This window comes from Pygocentrus nattereri, chromosome 14 (genome assembly GCF_015220715.1).
Source record: "Pygocentrus nattereri isolate fPygNat1 chromosome 14, fPygNat1.pri, whole genome shotgun sequence".
NCBI lineage: Eukaryota > Metazoa > Chordata > Actinopteri > Characiformes > Serrasalmidae > Pygocentrus > Pygocentrus nattereri.
The window spans coordinates 37681798-37702604 of record NC_051224.1 but is presented as its reverse complement, the minus strand read 5'-3'; the positions used below and the strand labels follow the sequence as shown (position 1 = coordinate 37702604).

Genomic DNA, 20807 nt, shown 5'->3' with positions numbered 1-20807 from the left:
GTCCATGCTGGTCAGTGAAATGGATCAGCAGGTGAATTTGGAGCTTTCTGTGAGCTACTGCGTTTCCTACCCCTGTATAAAAGAAGCTCCACGCTACTTTTATTGTTGGACGCGCTGAGCAAGCACATGTACAAATGCATTCAGAATGCAATTCACATTGCAATGGAAATGCTTATTATTGTTATATTATCTGTTTCATCACAGTAACAGTACTTTGATCATGTTGCTTACATATCAAAATACACCGGTCAGACAAAACACTATGACCACTTCCTTGTTTCTACACTCATTGTCCATTTGATCAACTCCTCTTACTAGACAGGTGTTTAAAAACTCCAGCAGCACTGCTGTGTCTGATCCACTCAGACCAGCACAACACACACTAACACACCACCACCACCACCATGTCAGTGTTACTGCAGTGCTGAGAATGACCCACCACCCAAATAGTACCTGCTCTGTGAGGGTCCATGGGGGTCCTGACCACTGAAGAACAGGGTAACAGAGTATCAGAGAAACAGATGGACTGCAGTCTGTAACTGTAGAACTACAGAGAGCAGCTATACAGTAAGTGGAGCTGATAAAGTGGACAATGAGCGTAGACACAAGGCATGACAACAGCGTTAGGATGCAAAGCTTTTAATGTTGTTCAACCTAACAGTGTGCTCATTATCCATCCCACTGTAATCGCTTGTTCAATGTTTGTGCCTGAGACAAATTGTACCTGCTTGGCTGCAGTGGTCTCATCATTTGAGCTGTTTTTAATGATTTCTCTGTAAGAAATCTCTGAAGTCCTCTTCTTCTGCAGGGCCCCTGATAGACGCATCCATAACTAACAGATTGAGTTAAAGGGAAACAAAAACACACAAGCAGATCATTAGATACAAGCCCATCAGCTGTTCTCCCCTGATCACAGACACAGACCGTTCTAAGGCTCTAAAAATATCCTGAGCGGAAGAAACGGTGAACATACTGCATGACTAAGCCCAATTACAAGCATCTGTAAAGCATGAAAATGGTTACCATAGAGAAATTACATCAGCATACGACACAGAACAGCCTGATGGCCCATAATAAACACAGTAAACACCAACAAACATGACTCAGTCCGTCTCAGAGAGCCACAGTCAACACGAGCCAGAGAGCCATACTGAAGAAACACTGTATGAAAGGGGAACTCCACCAGTTTTTCTAAATTTGCATAATTAAATGGTTTAGATGTTAACTAAAGTAAGTCAGAGTAGTTTGTTGTGAAATGCTCAGTTCTAGAGAAACTTAGAGTCAGAATTCTTCACAGTGATGGTGATAGGAACCAGACGTCTGAAGAGTTTAGTGCTTCTAAAAGCTCCCTCACAGTATCTGCCTGATGCCTGAAACACTGCCTTATGTGCCCTTTGAGAAGGTTTAGGCTTAAAACATTGCTTTTTAAATACAATCATGGTGGAGGACTAAATGCAGGATATTCAAATCCCCCGTCAAACTGACACCTGTTTAAATAAGGCTAATATAATCCCTAGAAGTCACATTTAGTGCCAGCGATGACCTCATACCCTAATCTGATTGCAATTTTACAATCATTATTTTACATAAAGATTAAATAATTTTAGATTAACTAATTATTAACAAATCACTATGTTGTCACTCATAGCTCAATAAAAGAGACGACATTTTCTGAAAAAGAGCCGATTTTAAAATCTTTCACTTAAAAATACAGAATTTAAATCATTTTATTACAATATGCATTTTAACATTTGTTCTTCTTTGCAAAAACAGCAACTATCAGCATGATAATTTCGTTTACATGATATTTTATTTACATGGCATGTGCAGGATGCTTTTAATTGATCTATGAATAAAAAACTCTTGACAAAATTAACTGCTTTGAACATCTCACTTTGGATAAAGGACTCTCTGTTAACTTCAGGAGGCTTAATTGCAACAGTGTGTTAAAACTAAACCTGCCGTGTAGAAGTTTAAGCCTGGTTTGCTCTTACTGTGAGTTGTTCACATGCACCGAAACAGTGCAACATTACAGCCACCGAGAAGGAGATTACAATATTATTTGAGTGAGTAAACTCTGTGGAACTAAAATACAAGAAAATTGCTATGGGAATATGAGAAGCACGTTGCATTGGAAGCTGTTTAAATACATAAAATAATCTGTTACACTCCCCCATGTAATTAATCATGTTACTAGAATTAAATAACAAAAAAAATGACGACAGGTTTTAGGGTTCATTAACAAACACGGAGGTACACACCTGTGGTCTCATGCTGTGTGGAATTCCGGCCAATATGAGTGATCGGAGTCGTTCGGAGCGCGGCAGGCTCGGAGAGATTTTGTCCCAGGTGAGGTCGCCCACTGTGTGGTTGTGGGTGAACTCCAGGTGGGCCTGCCAGCGCAGCCTCTGCTGTGGGTCTTCTCTCTGTGGAGCTCCATCCCCCCGCAGCCACTCACGTGATTCTACGCCATCTAACACAAAGAGCGCAGGCAGCTCACATTTGATTAAAGGCACAAAATATGAAAAACTGAACTTTCTTATTGAAAAACGAAGTTTAACGTGGTATGTTAACATCTTTAAATGCTCATTCCCCACTCCATATATGTGAACTACAAAAGCTGTAGAAAGCAGCCTGTTTTGAGTTTACAGTTTTTGTGATGTCACAAAATGTCTTGCTGATTTTCTCAGTGAAAATAAGTTGACATCATCTACAGGGAACACGTGTGCACATTTTAATACATACTTATTGTTTACTTGCTGAATTTAACATACTGGGATAATATAAAACATAAATCGTGGCCTGCACAAAGGTTATGGCACATTTAGTACATGGTACATTTTATTATTTCATTTTTTTTTATGTTAAACTAGGCAAATAAATAGAAACTGTGCGCTGAAGTTAGCAGAAAAATGACACTTAAGTTCACTGCTGAGGATGTGTATATTTATTATCAGTTAGAAAATTAACAAAACATTTGCTGAAACTTTGCAAATGAATGTATATCACAGCTTATTTAATTAAAATGAATAAAAAGAGGCTGAAAAAACAGCCATGTAGAAATGAGTCACGGGTGTCTTTGATGTAGAAAACAACACAAATGCCATAAGAGGGCCTCGCTAAAAGAAATACTAAAGACATCAAAGAAGTCTTCACACCTACCTTCACTGTCAATCCTAAAGCCAAATTCATCATACTGAGGTTCTGATTCCATATTCTGGTCTTTCTGTAAGTGGCAGAGCGAAAACAACAGCAGCAGATGAGCACACTAATCAAAAAAAAAAATAAATAAAATAAAATAAAATAAAATAAAATATATATATATATATATATATATATATATATATATATATATATATATATATATATTCTCTGATTCAATGTTGTTTTATAAACATTTTAACACCAATGTAATACACAAGACATATCAGTCTACAGGAGCTATTTAGTATTTTTATGTTTGGGTGCTGAATTGAGTTTTATCAACTTTTATATGTGACCGTGTCATAAAACAATTTTACTGTAGGTTCACACTAACATTACCAACTGAGGGCATTTACAAAAAAATATACTAACAAAATTTAATTACCTGGTAGTACTTTGCCAGGATGTCCTGGGGCCACATACTGGGTGTGAGGGCCGAGAAAGGGCCCCCAGGGGACGGAGTGTAGCTACCTGCAGAACAAAAACAGAAAAGTATGAGACTGGATTACAGAGCTGCACAATATATCATTCGTTAATCGTCATCTCTGCATCAGCCGTCACAACACCGACCCAGCAGAAGTCTAGTTTACAAACGAGCCTATAACTAAAATCACTGAATGTTTTCTCGTATGTTCTGAGCATCAAGACCAACCAGAGATGCATTGTTGGACTTCAAAGCACATTTTTTAAAGTATACAGCAAGGCACATTGCAACTGTAATATATAGCAATACAATCCCTATATTATGGGTGGGAGGCCACTCAGTACGATAATATGACGATACCTAAAGCTACACTATGGAAGTTTTCAGGATTTGGAGACCTCTCTGGTGGAAAAGTGTAATTGCACACTTTGTGCGGACGAACATTTTCAACATCAGCTGTGCTTCAGACACTTTCTGATATCTGAAACCATGTTGAAAGAGAATTTGGGGCGAACTCAGTCAAGTGTCTTCCGATGATGTCAGTAAATTATCTCCTACCGTCATCATATCATCTTAGACATAATGTTGATTTCAATGTTGACACTGAGCCGGACTTTATTTATTGAGCATGTGCGTGTGGAGTTAACAGAAATATCGGACAGGCTGGCTGATGCTCAAAGTTTCAAGACTGACACTGATGTGAAAATAGATACGGCATCTCTATACTGTGATTTTCAAAGCCCCCTGATTGTGATTTACGTACTGCGGTTCTTCATGATTTATTACTTTTGGCTGCAAATTATTCCCCCTTTAGAAAACTGATTTATCTAATAACATTTACACTTGGTGTTTCGTCCATATTGCATGGCCCTTCAGTGTTTGCTGTGAAGTTCAGCAACAAAAATATAATGAATCAATGAAAAAATGAGTGGCTAATTCAGTAAAACAGTCTAAACTGAACAACCTGAGTCTTAAAAGTTTAAAATGTTCAATCAATGGAAATGCACATTTAAAGCAGAGAAGAGGTCAGGAGGACTTACCTGACATGCTGACAGAGCTGCAGAGTCTTTATGGTTTGGACAGAAGAGCTGGACTAAGGAGAAAGAGAGGAAAAAAAAAAATCAAAGGTAGTTCCACTGACCCACATTTCAGAGGACACTGTTACACAAAGACCTAGAGAACTTCATCAATAGCACACAAACAAACATGTCTCATTGACCATGTTCTAACCTCAGGAGCCTGAAGGAATCATCAGCAACACCTCAACATCACAGCACAAAATATCAAAAAAACAAATCCGCTACCTCCACTGTTTGTTTTTTAAATAATCTCAACACAGAATATGAACGATCCACCACCGAATAGTACCTGCTCTGTGAGGGTCCATGGGGGTCCTGACCACTGAAGAACAGGGTAACAGAGAAACAGATGGACTACAGTCTGTAACTGTAGATCTACAGAGTGCAGCTATACAGTAAGTGGAGCTGATAAACTGGACAGTGAGCACAGAAACGAGTTACGCCTGATTGGTGTGTTACACACACTGCAGTGGGATGTCTTGCAGCACATTAAAGACACACTGCCTAATCAATTATGTAAATGATCATTTTTGCCAAAATAATTACATTTTTTTGTTGTTGAATCATGGATCGCATGAACACTTTGATCCTGTAATAGGTCATGATGGTCACAGCACACAGTAAAAGCCACTGGGATTGGTCGGAGGGCTTGCGCAGCCCTGCATACGTGTTTTGCTGGAAAGAGAAAAATCAAAGAACCTCTAAGTAGGTCTGCAGAAATTGGAAGAACAGATTCTTAATCTCGGTTTTGCCTCCTGCCCTCTATTTCCTCACTTTCCTTCCTGTAAATGAGGGTCTTTGTGTTCTTGTCACTTGCCTTATCCCCGCTGGGACTGGCCAGACCAAGCAAGGGAGGTAGACTAACAGCAATGGTCTTTGCGTTAGACCTGTAGCTTGCGATTGTGACGTTGCTATACCACCATTTCACCATCGTCAAGATTAGAAATAAGAAGCTCAAGAGAAACGTGTAGGTTCACTGGTGGTTGGTTTCAGATAGCAAACAAAATGTCTATATCTGTCTTGTAGTCATGGCGACCCCTGGTTCCTATCACCACCACTGTAGATTTCTCTACAGTGAACGCTTTTGAATCAAGCCACTCTGAATAACTTTGTTTACATCTGAACAACTAAATTATGCAGAGTTCTTTTCTTTTAATCTGTTAAACCCCCTTTAAAGAGATGTAAACAATCAGCACACTCAGCTTATCTCCCTTCTTCCTGCTCTCACAGCTCCTGTTTTATCTAATCTTCTAAAGGGTGTATGCATAGACACACATGCTCAGTGTGAAAACCAAGCAGTGGAAACCACCAGGTGTTGTGATATCTACTCCATCTCAGTGTAATGGTGGAGAACAGAAACAGGAAGAGGCCAAAACCACGGCTGTGATCAGTAGATGACTACCGAGCCGTAGAACAGCAAATAAGGAACAGGAGGTGTTCAGCGAAAGCTCAAGAAAGATACGGCAGTCATGTCACGCACCGGTGCCACAGTAAAGTAATGGTTCAGCCAATAACGCTAATCTTACCAACAACGAATGAAGGTGAATTTCCACTCATTAGCCTGATTTAGATGATTTAGATGCTGACTTCATGCTTATCATGGCAACTCGATTCCACATACAGATATCAGACATTCAGCCTACATATATAGTGTGTAGGTTTAAACGATTCCTTCAAGCTGGGAAATACGTGGCTAGGTTATGAGAGATGAAAGAGCTGCCGTTCACATTGACAACAAAGCACCTCAGTGACCTGAAACCATTCTCTGATAAATCACAGGCTGCGCTCACGTTACAAGCCTCGTTGCTCAAATCCGATCTCTCTGACACGAAATGACCGTCATGAGCTCGTCCTACTCAGTAACGTCACGTGACTGAATCACTTCATCATCATCAATCAAACTAACGAGCTTCGCTGAGAAGATCATTAACTCTGATCCGCTCTCAGCTTCATTATTAGAGCCAGACGAAGGAGAAAAAGGTGAGACGAGCTGCTTCTCCACAGTTTATAGACTTTAACTTCCGTTCGTCGCTGTTGCCGTGGTAACACCTGAATGACAGCACAGGCGCAGTGGAGTAAAAAGCTCATGAATTCCGATCTGGGCGTCACATTGAGGTCACAAGGCCATGAATCGGATACATTTACATTTATGGCATTTGGCTGACGCTCTTATCCAGAGCGACTTACATCTTTTACACTTGATCATTTTACACAGGGAGGCCAAGGTGGTGTTAGGAGTCTTGCCCAAGGACCCTTATTGGTATAGTGTAGGGTGCTTGCCCTGGTCAGGGATTGAACCCCAGTCTACAGCATAGAAGGCAAAGGTGTTAACCACTACAATAACCAACCGCATCGGATCTAGGACCACATACGAAAGTGGCTCAGGTCGGATTTGAAGATCAGATTGTGTCCACACAGCCCTGAAAACACCAGATCGGAGTCCCATTAGAGCTAAAAATCGGATTTGTGCCACTTCAACCTGCTAATGTGAACGTAGCCGTATTTGCTCAGCCACCACCCCTTATCAAAAATGGGTCAGTCAGACAAGACGTGTTTGGCGACTGAAGTCTGTTTCTTTAGTTTTGCACTGGAGCAGATAAAACCAGCCATTAGGGGTGTACTCTGGTGCCGGTCCCAAGCCCGGATAAATGGTGAGGGTTGCGTCAGGAAGGGCATCCGGCGTAAAGCTTGAGCCAAAACTATCATGCGGATCACAAATATGATTGCCATACCGGATCGGTCGAGGCCCGGGTTAACAACGACCGCCTCCGGTGCTGTTGACCTGCAGGGTGCCGGTGGAAATTGGACTACTGTAGGTCGAAGACCATCAAAGAAGATTTTTCACAGATAACATTACATTATACTGCATGCACAGTGCTGATTAGCGTGAATGCACCAAAACATCAGCCGCTGGAAATCTTTGGGTGTAAAATGTTTAAGTGCTGCTTTCGGTTGGCAGATAAAGGAAAATGAGCCAAAACAACAAGATTAAATTTGTCTACAATAAAGTGTGAAATCTAAGACCTTACAAATAATTTTACCAGTAATGAAAATGACAAACACTGAGTATAAATGCTGTTTGCTGCTTTTACTGTCCTGTGCTGGCCAGCGGTGATACATTCAAACAGGTTGAGCAAAAGCAGTTTGAGAGTGAAAATATCAGCCATGTGTAACTATTTCAAACAACATTAGACTTCAGATTTATCATCCCGGCTCATGTCGAATATCAAGAGGAGATACAACAACCAAGAAGTCTTCTACTACTGGTTTGATTACCAGTGGAAAAGACACCATCATGCACAATACAGCAAAACAACAGAAGCAGAAAGTCCCTGCGAGTCCTCAAACGCCATCTGTACACTCAGTTGAAATGGCAAAAACAAAAAATTCAAAAGCAAGTCAAAGCGTAAAGCAGAGGTCACTGATAGGCGGACCGTGATCCGAGTACGGACCCAGGCCCTGTCCTATGTGGACCTGGACCTATAACTGATAAACTATAGAGAATTACGCAATTTCAAAGGGGTTGGTCTATTTTAATCAGCGTAACTTGGAGTCTGACCACTTCCTATTCCCTCCATTATATCAAAAACAGGACTGCTAAACAGCAGAGGGCGCTCATGAGTCCTAAATGAATGGGAGTAAACGTTGCTCAACGGCTATAAACGAAAAGTTTTTTAAAAAGCTCTTAAAAATATAACAGCAGCGTAAAAATCTTTAATGCTGCTCTGTCTTCATGAAATTATTGCATTCTTTTACATTAAAAATGTTTAAGTATTTATAAACTATGATTTTGCTCAAATGCCCCATATGAACCCATTCATTTTGGACTCACTCAGGAGCGTCTAAAAACCTAGAAGACATCGCAGAGCGGGAATTCTCATCTCTACACGTTCTCTGAAAAGGGCCCGTTACGGTACCAATTTAGCGGCCCGGGAAACTCACAGACCAATCGCATGCGTTGTAAACATCACACGTGACGCTACTCAGCCAATCAGATCTGTGCATTTTGATGAGCTCTGAGACTCGAGAGAGTGACGCCAAACGGGGGAGGGACGAGGCGAGACACAGCAGTCAGAGAAGAAAGTGAGTCAGAGGGAAGATATTTCACATGACGTGATCTAAAAAAGAGAAAGCTCACAATTAACGTTGTATAAATGTTACTGAACTGTACTTGATTTGACATTCAGTTGTTGACTGTATAAGATGTTGATATTCCTACTAGGCTACTACAGTTTACAGTATATGGCACTGAATCATAATGCAAGTTAGATGTTCTGGACCTCAGCTTGAGGAAATTTTCTCTAAATGGAACTGAATTTTAATGAAAGAGTTCTGGTGTAAAGTATAAAGGATTTCATGGCACACTGCAGTGGGTAATATGGCAGTATTTAATATTATTGTGATACAGTGTGCCAAATATGCTTATATGAGCTTACTGTGGTCAGCTGCACTAACTACACGTTTCTTTAGAAAGTGATTAATATTGAGCCTGTTTAATTGGATTTAGTGCAGTGTCGTCTGTGAAACACTGAATAAAAATAAACGCAGTTACCAGGCTATTAATGCAGGATTTTTAAAATGTGGCACTAGAGGAAAAACCAAATATTGTGATGTCTATGCATCGCGATAACGTCGAAGTATCATGGTATAATATTTCTGTCATGTCTACGATCCCTACTGCAGCCTACAAACGTTATTTTAGTATGTTTCTTTTATGCAAACTGTTATTATTAACTGTCAGCTTGCTTGGGAGCAGTTCTGGTCTGGAGGTTAGGGAACCAGCCTTGTGACCAGAAGTGCCCTTGAGCAAGGCACCTAACCTCCAACTGCTCCCTGGGCACTGCAGATAGGGCTGCCCACTGCTCTGGGCAACTGTGCTCACTGCCCCCTAGTGTGTATGTGGTGTTTCCCTGCACGGATGGGTTAAATGCGGAGGTGAAATCCCCCCGCTGTGGTGGGACTAATAAGGGAACTTAATCTTTTCTCAGTTTCAGTTTTCGGCACAGTCAGTCCTGAATTTCATTTTCGGTTCCGGCCAGGAATCTTCATTTCAGTGCATCACTGCTTCTTGAGAGAACTCTGGGTAAATTACATTTTTTCTACGAACTTTATCCATTTATTTATAAATGTATTATCTAATATTAAAGATCAATGGGACTCCAAACCCACCCAGACTCAAGAGGAAGGGCAGTGATTCATGGCCAAATCAGTGACGGTGTAAGAAAGGGAGGGAGAGAAAATGACTCACTATGTTTTGTGCATGAATAAATAGCAGGAAGGAAGAATGGAGAAAAGGGAACGAAGGATTTACCCTTTGATGTGGCTCGGCTCATTAAAGAACCCTTCCAATCAACTCAAACCCCCACTGACTAGAGAAGCTAACGTACATGGACCTTTTCACCAGTGAATAGTACGGTCGCCGTGTCTCTCGTATTTTATTTGTTAGTAGCTCCTCCAGCATTAATCGTGGCTTATCCACGTTCTAAGGCTCCAGCAGGATCTAATGGCCTGTCCTGTTCTCACTGAGAAAGGCGTGAACCACCAAGGACAAACAGAGCCCAACCTCACCTGCTGTATGCAAAGGTGCACAGTTCAAGTGTGCAAGCCGTTCCAACCCAAACGCAGAAAGAAACCCACAAGCTTTTTACCAAAATAACAACATTCCAGCAAATCTGAGCGAAATTCAATGCATTTCAGGCCTAATAAAAGTGCAAAGGAGCTTTATCTCTCTATATGTCCCTTAAAAGGAAATATCTGAATAACTAAATGACTGAGATGTAAATAAAGCCATCCAGAGTGGTCTTCTAGAGAAGCTTACCGAGTTAGAGTTGTTCACAGTGGTGGTGATAGGAACCAGACGTCTGAAAGGTTCAAAGCCCCTGAAAGCTCCTTTAGAGAAAGCTATTATGCATGTGCTGTTTTGTGATTAGGTTTTGAGCTTAAAAGTACAGATTCAAAAACGATTCACCCAATTTAAAAGCACCATATTTTTACAACTGCGAGGCACCTAGGAACCAATCACAATCCAAGAGGGGGTCACAGAGTCTCTGACCATCACTCGAAGACGTCTCCCTTCAGTGTGAGAGGAGATGAGACCCCTGAGCAGAAAGCGTTCTGCGTTCTCCACGTCAATGAATCCGTCATAACTGTCCAGCGTGATTTTCGTGGGCAGTGGACCTCCAACAGCTCAGAGGGTTCCGCGTTGGTTCCACAGCACTGGAAGATCTCCGAAACCGCACTGAAAGAGCCGTGGGTGCGGCGCCACCCGACACGCTCAATCCAGCATGGCATGAATTTGACTATGGCGTTGATGTTGTTGGAGCTGGAGGAGGTTCATATTGAGCTCTTGTACAATTACATAATAAACTTCATGCTCATTTAAACCGTTTACAGTTTTCTGCATTGATCTATAATGATGTAAAAGTGAAATAAATCATTTTTAAATAGGATGAATCTTTTTGAATCACCCTGCATTAAATTTTTTCCGCTGGTCAGGTACATGCAGGACATCGTAAGGCAAACGTATTTATACATTTACCACTATTTTACACTCATAGACGTTACATATATAGACTCAGATGACACAGAAAGCTTCACTGGTGGTCCTGGATAGTAAATGCCTATATTTGTGTTGTAGACATGGCAACTCCTGGTTCCTATCACCACCACTGTGTATAAAAACAAAAACTGAGCCTAAAATAAAACCATTTCACATCAAAAAATCAGTGGAATTCCCCTTTTAAAGCAGAAAGAGATCCTGAAACTAGACAAACTCTTTGCTGGAATAAAGTCTAAGAGACAGTGACACTTGCTAAAAGAACACTTTTCAATACTGCTGGGAGACACTATAACCTGTAATAGTTAACAGAGTGATACTGACGGTCCTACGATAAGGAATGTGCCGTATCTGGTAGCAGCGTATATTTTTGATCTTCATGGTGAGCAAACACAGAGCCCGACTTTGCTTAAGCAAACAGCAGTTAAAAAGGAAATGAAAGGAGCAGACGTGAACATCCCAATCACTACACGCAGGTGGCTGACCACTGTGCAGGCTGACCACTGTGCACTGTGCCAGAATATATTACCTCGCTGACGTCTGTAAATACTTATCAGCCTCACTCCAGTGGCTGGATCACACGCCAGGTGCCGAGTGGTTTTACTGAACTGGGAAAATCTGCTTTTCGTTACAGCACCAGTGAGCTGGAATTCACCACAGGACACACTAAAGCTCCGCTTGCTGGGTCACCCGGTCTACTCTCTAACCACCTCCACTCCGCCTGCAGCTGTTTTACCCGATTTTTTACCGTTTTTATCTTATTTTCATTATTTTATTGTTTATTTTCAAGTTTACTTTGATTAATCTTTATATTTCAGCTATGCTTAATTACTTAATTACTGTTTTTTTTCTATATTTTCACGTATTTTTATTATTAAAGTCTCACTTTTTTATACTTACCTGATCTGAGTCTTCATTTATTAAATTTACTTTTATTATATGTTCTTGCCGAGATTTAATAAAGGTTGACTGACTGACTGAACTAGTAGCTTAGTTAGCACGTTTGGAGCTGACAAACGACGAGGGCTTCAACTGATAATTGTTTCTCTAATTAATTATTGACTATTAATCAGCTCACTGAACCATAACACCTTCTGCCATTTTATTAATCTTAAGTTTATTTTTCATGGTGCAGTCAAACTGCAGAATAGAGCTCTTTTAATGAAACAGTAGAAGTTATATCGCCCCCTACGCTTCCTGTAGTGCATTACAGTCTGTCAGAATGACTGACTGTGAATCATGTGAACATTATAGAGCTTTACAGAGCAGTTTTTTTTTTTTAACTAACTAAGTAACTACTGGACCTGAAGTAGAAGCCTAAAATGAGTTATGGCAACTACAACTGTGGCAACTAGTGTCCTCTGCTTTTTTTCAGCAAAGCAAAGCATTCCTGAGGGAATTCTACCAACGTTTTCACCGATTTACATAATTATCTGCATAACTCAATCGTTGAGATGTCAATGAAGTCTTTCCGAGCGGTCTGAAGTGAAATGCTCTGTTCTAGAGATTCTGTTGGACTAAAACTTATATTTAAAATATATGTGGGATGAAGACTTGCATGCAGGGATTTGCAAGGCACTCAAGGAAAAGTTACTCTTTTACCAGGGTTGTGCATGCAGCTTATTCAAGTACCTGATAAGGTTGGGGAGGACGTTATGGCAAAAACTTTATATTACAGAACTATAAAACAGGTTCATGACACAATGCAATCAGTGGCAGCTTTTAAAACAGCTCTCAAAACTGTGCGTCCCATAGTTTTGATGCTCTGAAAATGCAATGAAACCTGAAAGTGGTCATCCATACGATAATCTGATATATGGCTAAATGTGGACACAGCACAAAGGGTCAGGCATATATTTTTAAAAATATGTACATATATGTAAGTATCAAATAATGGACATATACACTTAATATATAGATCATACATATATATGCCTGTTACATGGTTAAATATATTCGTACATCCGTTACAACTGTTACCATGTTATCATTTTATTTTTGAATATTAAATTATGTAAATGTGTCTGTGAGCAATATTTATTTATTTCATGTTTTAATGGTTTAATGACTTACAATCTGAAAGCTTTTAGAGTTTAGTTATACAGCAACACAGAATATGTATAAAAACCTTAAATTATGTAACATGCATTAAAATATATGAATACGTCCCGTCATATACTGTTAAACGTGTTACACATATATGACTTTACATGTTGACATATGGATAAAAAAATGTCTCCTGTTTAAAAATGTCCAGTTTCAAACAAATTGGCATAGATGTCAATTAAATGTCCACCTGACTGATGTAAGTTGGATATAAGGGAAATCCATGTATGCTAATATACATCATATATTCAGAACCTATATATTTCCATATATCAGATTTGTATCCACGATATATTCAGGAAAAAGTACAGCGACAATATGTCATCATATTGCCCACAACTTCATGTTCAAAGAGCTTCAGTCTCCTTTAGCAGTAACCCAGATTGGTGATTATGTTGCCTAGTTTGTCTGGTAATCTAGAAAGCAAAGCTCCAGGAGCTCCAGGTGCATCGTGTTCAGGTAAAGTTGTCTTTCACCACATTCCACAGGTTTTAGAGGCCTAAGAAAGACATATTTCCTTCTGAGTCAGCATCATAAAGCCTGGTAATCCTGGTTATATGCTTACAGAGTCAGCTTGCAAAACAACCAAAGCAGCCACTGTTCACAACACACAGATGAAAGGGGAACTCCATCAATTTTTCAAAATTTCTGCATGATTCAATGGTTAACATGTCACCAGAGGCATTCAGAGAAACTTGGAGAAACTTGCTGAGTCAGAATTGCCAGAACTGTTCACAGTGGTGATGATAGGAACCAGACATCCACCTCTTAAATCTCCCTCACCTAAAGTTATTACATGAAATGGTTGTGGATACGATGCCTGATGCCTGAGCTACTGTTTTACGATAGTTGTAGAACAAGGTTTGGGTCCAAAACGTATTTTAATCCATTCATGGTGGAGGGATACATGAACAGTCAAAAGTCACCAAAGACAAATCAGACTTTCCACTATTTTACCATCATCATTATCACACATAAAAACTCAGAAGACCCTTGTAGGTTGACTTGTGGTGGTATGGCTCTATATTGCTGTTGCCGGAACAAAACCTTGCATCTCCATTTTTGTCGTTTTTCAGTTTTTGACACTATTTGAAATCGCCAGCTGTGCTTTACATTGTCTGCGAATTTCTTGATGAAGGGACCAACAGAAACAGCCCGGAATGACTTGGAAAGACATCTGGTTCCATTGACTTCCGTTAAAAGTGAAGTAGGTTTTTTCCTTCTCCTGTAAAGTTACCACTGTGGACATAAGAGGTTTTGTTCTGACAGCAGCATTGTAGACATTAGGACCTCTGATTCCTATCTGTCACCACCACCGCAAAAACCTGTGTTGCTAAGTTTCTCTATACGTGAAGTACTTCATATCAAACTACTCTGAGCGTTTTGTTTATCTCTTAAACGCTGAATGACAGAGAATTCCCCTTTAAATCTGCATCTGTAGTAGCGGTTTAACCAGCTGGAGAAGCGTCAACAGACGCTGGTTAAAGCACGACACTAGCGGGCTAACCAGACCGCAAACCGGGGAAAAGAAAGTAAAAAGAGGGAAGATATCAAATAAAATCTTCGCTGTTTGCATTCAGACATGACTGGCCAAAACACCTGTCTGTATATCGACCGTTAGCTCGCCCTGCTAACCAGTAACGTTACTGCACCTTCTGAGGTAACTGTTAGCGCTCAGGCTAGCCGTCATCCCTCGGAATAAAACGCCGTCTTACCTTTTATACCATGTTTTACCCCGTCACGAACAGCTCGGCAGTGTTGTGCAGCTACCTATATATTTTCTGCGTTTATTACAGGTTTATATGTGTCTTTAAATCTCACTGTTTCCTGCTGATGTTGAGCGTATTAGCTTCTTCACTCGCATCGCTGAATGACTGTTCTCGCGTCACGCACCTGATCGTGCTGCGCGACTCAGGTCTTTGTCCCTCCGCTCACCGAAGTAGTCCGCAGACGAAGACGAATACAATACGACGTGTAGTTGCAGTTTGTGAACAATTATCTCACGGATCACGGGCAGGTTTGTTGGCGCTAAATAACAGTGATGCTGCTGACATCTCTGAAAACGCTTAAAGGAGTTGCTGTCCGTGTGTCGTATCCCTCCGCCGCTGCTACACAAGCCAATGACGTAAGCGCTGCCCGTTTGATGATGTGTTCATTCATTCTTCCTGCAGGCTGGACTGTTTGGTCTCTCGTGTTGCTTCATCCAAGTCGTGCCAGGATCTTCATGTACACTATGTGTGTTTTAGTGCATTATGGTCAGTCCAGAATAATAAAATGGAATTATCTGGTTGATGTATTGACGTGTGCAGGATAAAAAAATATTTGTATAAGAGGAGGTTGGTAATTACAAGTGTACTCAGAACAAATCACCTTACTATTATTTAGGAGAGAGAGAGAGAGAGAGAGAGAGAGAGAGTAAGCTGTATGCTGAGAGACAAATAGATAAATAGATAGATAAAGCAAATCTTATTCAGCTGTATATATATATATATATATATATATATATATATATATATATATATATATATATATATATACACTATATTTCCAAAGGTCTATCACTACAAACCTCCAAATGTGGCCTTCAGATTAGCTCAAGAACAGCATAGAGAGCTTCATCGAATGGGTTTCCATGGCCGAGCAGCTGCATCCAAGGCTTATATCACTAAGCGCAATGCAAAGCATGGAATGCAGTGGTGTAAAGTTCTGCCACTGGACTCTAGAGTGACTGACTCTAGAGCGGACTCTGGAGTGACCAATCACGCTTCTCCATCTGGAAATCTGATGGATGAGTCTGGGTTTGGCGGTTGCCAGGAGAACAGTACTTGTCTGACTGCACTGTGCCGAGTGTAAAGTTTGGTGGAGTGGGGATCATGGTGTGGGCTTGTTTTTCAGGAGTTGGGCTCGGCCCCTTAGTTCCAGTGAAAGGAACTCTTAAAGCTTCAGCACTGAGAGATTTTGGACAATTTCATGCTCCCAACTTTGTGGGAACAGTTTGGGGACGGCCCCTTCCTGTTCCAACATGACTGCACACCAGTGAACAAAGCAGGTCCATAAAGACATGGATGACCAAGTTTGGTGTGGAAGAACTTGACTGGCCTGCACAGAGTCCTGACCTCAACCCCATAGAACACCTTTGGGATGAATTAGAGCGGAGACTGTGAGCCAGGCCTTCTCATCCAACATCAGTGTCTGACCTCACAAATGTGCTTCTGGAAGAACGGTCAACAATTCCCACAAACACACTCCTAACCCTTGTGGAAAACCTTCCCAGAAGAGCTGAAGCTGTTATAGCTGCAAAGGGTGGGCCGACATCATATTAAACCCTATGGATTAAGAATGGGATGTTGCCAAATTTCATGTGTGTGAAGGCAGACGAGCCAATACTTTTGGAAATGCATATAAATACACACACACACACACACACACACACACACACACACACACATATATATATATATATATATATATATATATATATATATATATATGCACATATATATCATTGCTGTCAGAACAAAACATATCTCCATTTTTGTTGTTTTTCAGTTTTTGACACAAGTTGAAAATGACATAGTGTGTTAATTTTATGAAGAATGGACCAAAAGAAACTTAGAAAAGCCCAAAATCACTTAGAAAATGTTCTGGTTCCACTGACTTACATTAAAAGTAAAGGGTTTTTTTTCTTTCTCCTGTAAAGTTATTATTTTGGAGATATATATTAATTATTATATATTTACTTGAATTAATATTCCCACACTGGAGAAAAAAAAGGCATACATATGTTTCCTCGTATTAAAAATGTCCACACACAGTGTGTATAATTCATCGTATTAAAAGTAAATGTCTTAAGCACTGTAATTCCAGATAGTCCCGTTGAGTCGAGCACCTGCACCACAGTTTTGAGTTATTAAATCCTTCAGTGAATTTGAGAAAAGATCCTATAAAGGAATGAACCTGTGCTGTGCAGAATGCAGATGGGCCTCAGTTTAGGCCTCCTTTTGAGAAACAGTGAATTATGGTCTTTGTCAGTTGCAATAGGGCCGTTATAGTGATACACTGTGGCATGAAGCACAATAATCGTCAAACCAGTTCAAATTTAATCATCCTGATCAGCGTTTTTGTAAACCGCTGAGGGGAATAAACAGCTCATTGTTTCTGTCTCTGCATGCATCAGGACAACACAGCAGCAGCATGCAGGCTGCATTTGGTAACTTGCTAAATCTAGTTGTACATGTTTTCAGTATTGTGCAAAAGTCAGAGAAATCATTTTTCACTTAATTTAATAGACACAGAAGGAAATATACATAATAGTACTTTGTCCTAGAGAACACCAAAACTGGACCTGAGATTTTATCAACAAGCTAAATTTGTAACTGATTACTTCTATGACGAAAAGCAAAAAATGCAAACAACTTCTAAGACTGAACTTTTCAAGTGTGGAAAAACATCTGTGCAGATTTTCTTTGAGAAGGTGAACATGAGTCTGCTGAAAAGGATTGAAGCTGTAATGAAGGCAAAGAATGGACACACTTAATGCTGAAAAGGTGCATGTATATCGCTGTTATCATTTTTATATTATATATTGTTATTTTGATGTTTACTTGTTGAGCCTTCTGTGTAATTTTCTGTAAAATGTATGCATGAATTAGAAGTTCTGGGCAAATGCCTGTAAATACTTGTTAAATGTATGTTTGTATATATTATATTTTGGCATTCTAAATACATTTAAGAGGTTCAATTAAAGGTCTGTCATGATAGACATGGAAGTCTTGACAACAACAGCTATATTTGGTAAAATATTGTAGCGTCCCACTACTGGCTCATGCTGCCATAGAGGCTCTTGTAAGTGTAGCCATGCATCCCTCATGAGGGAACGCACCCTATGGAAAAGGTACTTATTCAGAATCAAGCTTTACTGGCCAGGTATGCCAATAAAGTGCATAATTACTGTTGTTAATGTTGTTTGTTGTTACTTTCAGTTATGTTCATGTGTTGCTTGTGTTTTTGTGTGTAGGGCAGTGGGCTTGGGGAATTGGGTTGAGTGTCTCCCATGAAGTAAAGATGTATGGCTGGTGCTGACCTCCCTGCTATTCGAGCTGTGTTGTTATGTGCCTGGTGGTGTTTAATAAAAGAGCACTTCTCACAGTAGGATCATGAACTTCCCCTATGCCTTAATCTATGGCAATGCTACAATGGTGTCAGAAGTGTGATAGTGCCCTTGAGCAGTCTGGAGTTGAATGGCGAAAGACTGACAATGAGGACAGCAGCGAGTAGTTAGACTGCAAATCCAGGGTGTGAGGGCTTGACGACGAGACCAAGGCGGAGAGAGAGGACACTGTGCTGAGTCGTGCCACAAGCTCCACCAGGTGAGAAGATGGCCAGGAGATTCAGCCAGTTGTGGGTTGTGTGGAGTGTGGACGGCTTTTGACTTGCTCGACATCACAGACTGGCCACTTTCCCTACTGCGACCAGGCATGCTCATGCATACTAAGAGGGGCACATCAAAAGGCTGGAAGATGACCATTGTCCAGCTCAGGTCAGCCACCAGCAGTGGAGGCAAGGCCCAGAATGCATGAGTGACATAATAAATGTACAAAAGTAGGAGGCCCAAATAACTACTTAAGTACTGAGCAACTTATAGTTACTGCAGTGGAACTGCAGTACGTCCAGCACCTTCAGCACAGGAACTGACGTTTGGGCTGCATTCTCCTCTTTTGGGCTCCTAATTATGTAATCCTGCCATGCCCATTTTCACCAGTAGGTGCCAGCACACTGTAAACTGTATTGCAGTAGGTCTAAATGGGTCGCCAAGTGGGACCTCATTACAGGAAGGAGCCCACAGGCTACTCCTAAATCTATTTTAGCCAGGTCATACTTCACTCAAGATCAAATAGAAATAGAATATGGAGGAGTGGAGGATGTGGAGAGCGGGACAGTTGGGAAATCAGAAAGGGAAACTAGCTCTAAGGTTCATCTAAACAGAGCCTTGAACTATATGTGTATGTGGTTCAAGGCTAATCCTCACATTTTAACCAAACTTTCCCATATATTCACCATTTGGGACTGAATAAATATATTTGTTGGTTTTCTGTGCTATCCCGTCATCTACGATCGATCTTCTGTTTAAAGCCTGAGGTAAACAATGTCACAGTGTTTCCACACTGCAGTGTCTTCTGAGTGAATATCACAGTAACATGAGACGCTTTTTCAACCACAGAACCCAACAATACAGTTTGTTTGCTGAGTTAATGAGCCATAAAGCTGAATAGATCTGAGAACTGGAACTATTGTAAATGAGATACAAGATTCAGTGTGTTGAATCTACATTAATCTGATCCAGATTCTTCATTTATTTAAAGGGCCTACAACATGGAAGAACATAATATAAAAATGTCCTTCCTTCTTCACAAGATTTGTATGTAGTATGTAAGCACTGTTCACTCCATTAGACTGGAATGCTTTTTGAAAAGGCAGCCAATGAAAACAGAGCTTATTTACATTATCAGTCTTAAAGGCACAGGAACAAACATAGCCAAAGGAATAAAGAGAGGTTGGAAAATAGTCAAAAAGATTTATGGTTACATAAAACCACAGAAATTTTCATAAGTGGACTTCAAAAAGTAAATAAAATATAAAATCACTGTTGGGAATCAGTACTGCAGTATTGGTGAGTCAGTAATGGTGAATCAGTAATACAATAATAGTGAGTCAGTAATGCAGCATTAGTAAGTCAGTAATGCAGTATTGATGAATCAGTAATACAATAATAGTCAGTCAGTAATGCAGTATTATTGAGTCAGTATTGGTGAATCAATAATACAATAATAGTCAGTCAGTAATGCAGTATTAGTGAGTCAGTATTGATGAATCAGTAATACAATAACAGTCCATCAGTAATGCAGTATTAGTGAGTCAGTATTGGTGAATCAGTAATACAATAATAGTCAGTCAGTAATGCAGTATTAGTGAGTCAGTATTGGTGAATCAGTAATACAATAATAGTCAGTCAGTAATGCAGTATTAGTGAGTCAGTATTGGTGAATCATTAATACAATAATAGTCAATCAGTAATGCAGTATTACTGAGTCATAATTACAGTATTGGTGAATCAGTAATACAATAATAGTGTATCAGTAATGCAGTACTAGGGAGTCAGCGATAAGTTTTAGTAAATCAATAATGTAGTATTAGTAAATCGGTTATGCAATAATAGTAGATGGGTAATGCATTATTATTAAATGCATTATTAGTGAATGGGTGATTTGTGAGCCAGTAATGTGGTATAAGTGAATCAGTAAGTCAGTATAATTGAATCCGTAGCATTATATAAGTGAATGAGTAATGTTGTGTAAGTGAACCAATAGTACAGTTTACGTGAATCAGTAATAAAGTGAATCAGCAGTGCAGTGTGTGTGGTTTGATCATGGGTACCACG

General features: G+C 40.1%; 1 protein-coding gene across 2 annotated transcripts in view; it reads right to left on the bottom strand.

Annotated features, from left to right (window-relative positions):
- The window catches only part of sgsm3 (small G protein signaling modulator 3), a 35865-nt gene extending 20618 nt beyond the window's left edge, over positions 1 to 15247 (bottom strand). For both annotated transcript variants that reach the window (XM_037544922.1, XM_037544921.1), the window contains exons 1-6: positions 15085 to 15247; positions 4669 to 4721; positions 3590 to 3675; positions 3163 to 3226; positions 2262 to 2473; positions 725 to 832 (exon numbers count right to left, since the gene is read on the bottom strand). In XM_037544922.1, the coding sequence (XP_037400819.1) occupies positions 725 to 832; positions 2262 to 2473; positions 3163 to 3226; positions 3590 to 3675; positions 4669 to 4675 (477 nt within the window). In that variant the 5' untranslated portion in view covers positions 4676 to 4721; positions 15085 to 15247. The remainder of the gene's footprint in view (positions 1 to 724; positions 833 to 2261; positions 2474 to 3162; positions 3227 to 3589; positions 3676 to 4668; positions 4722 to 15084) is intronic.
- Between the last annotated feature and the right edge of the window lie 5560 nt (positions 15248 to 20807).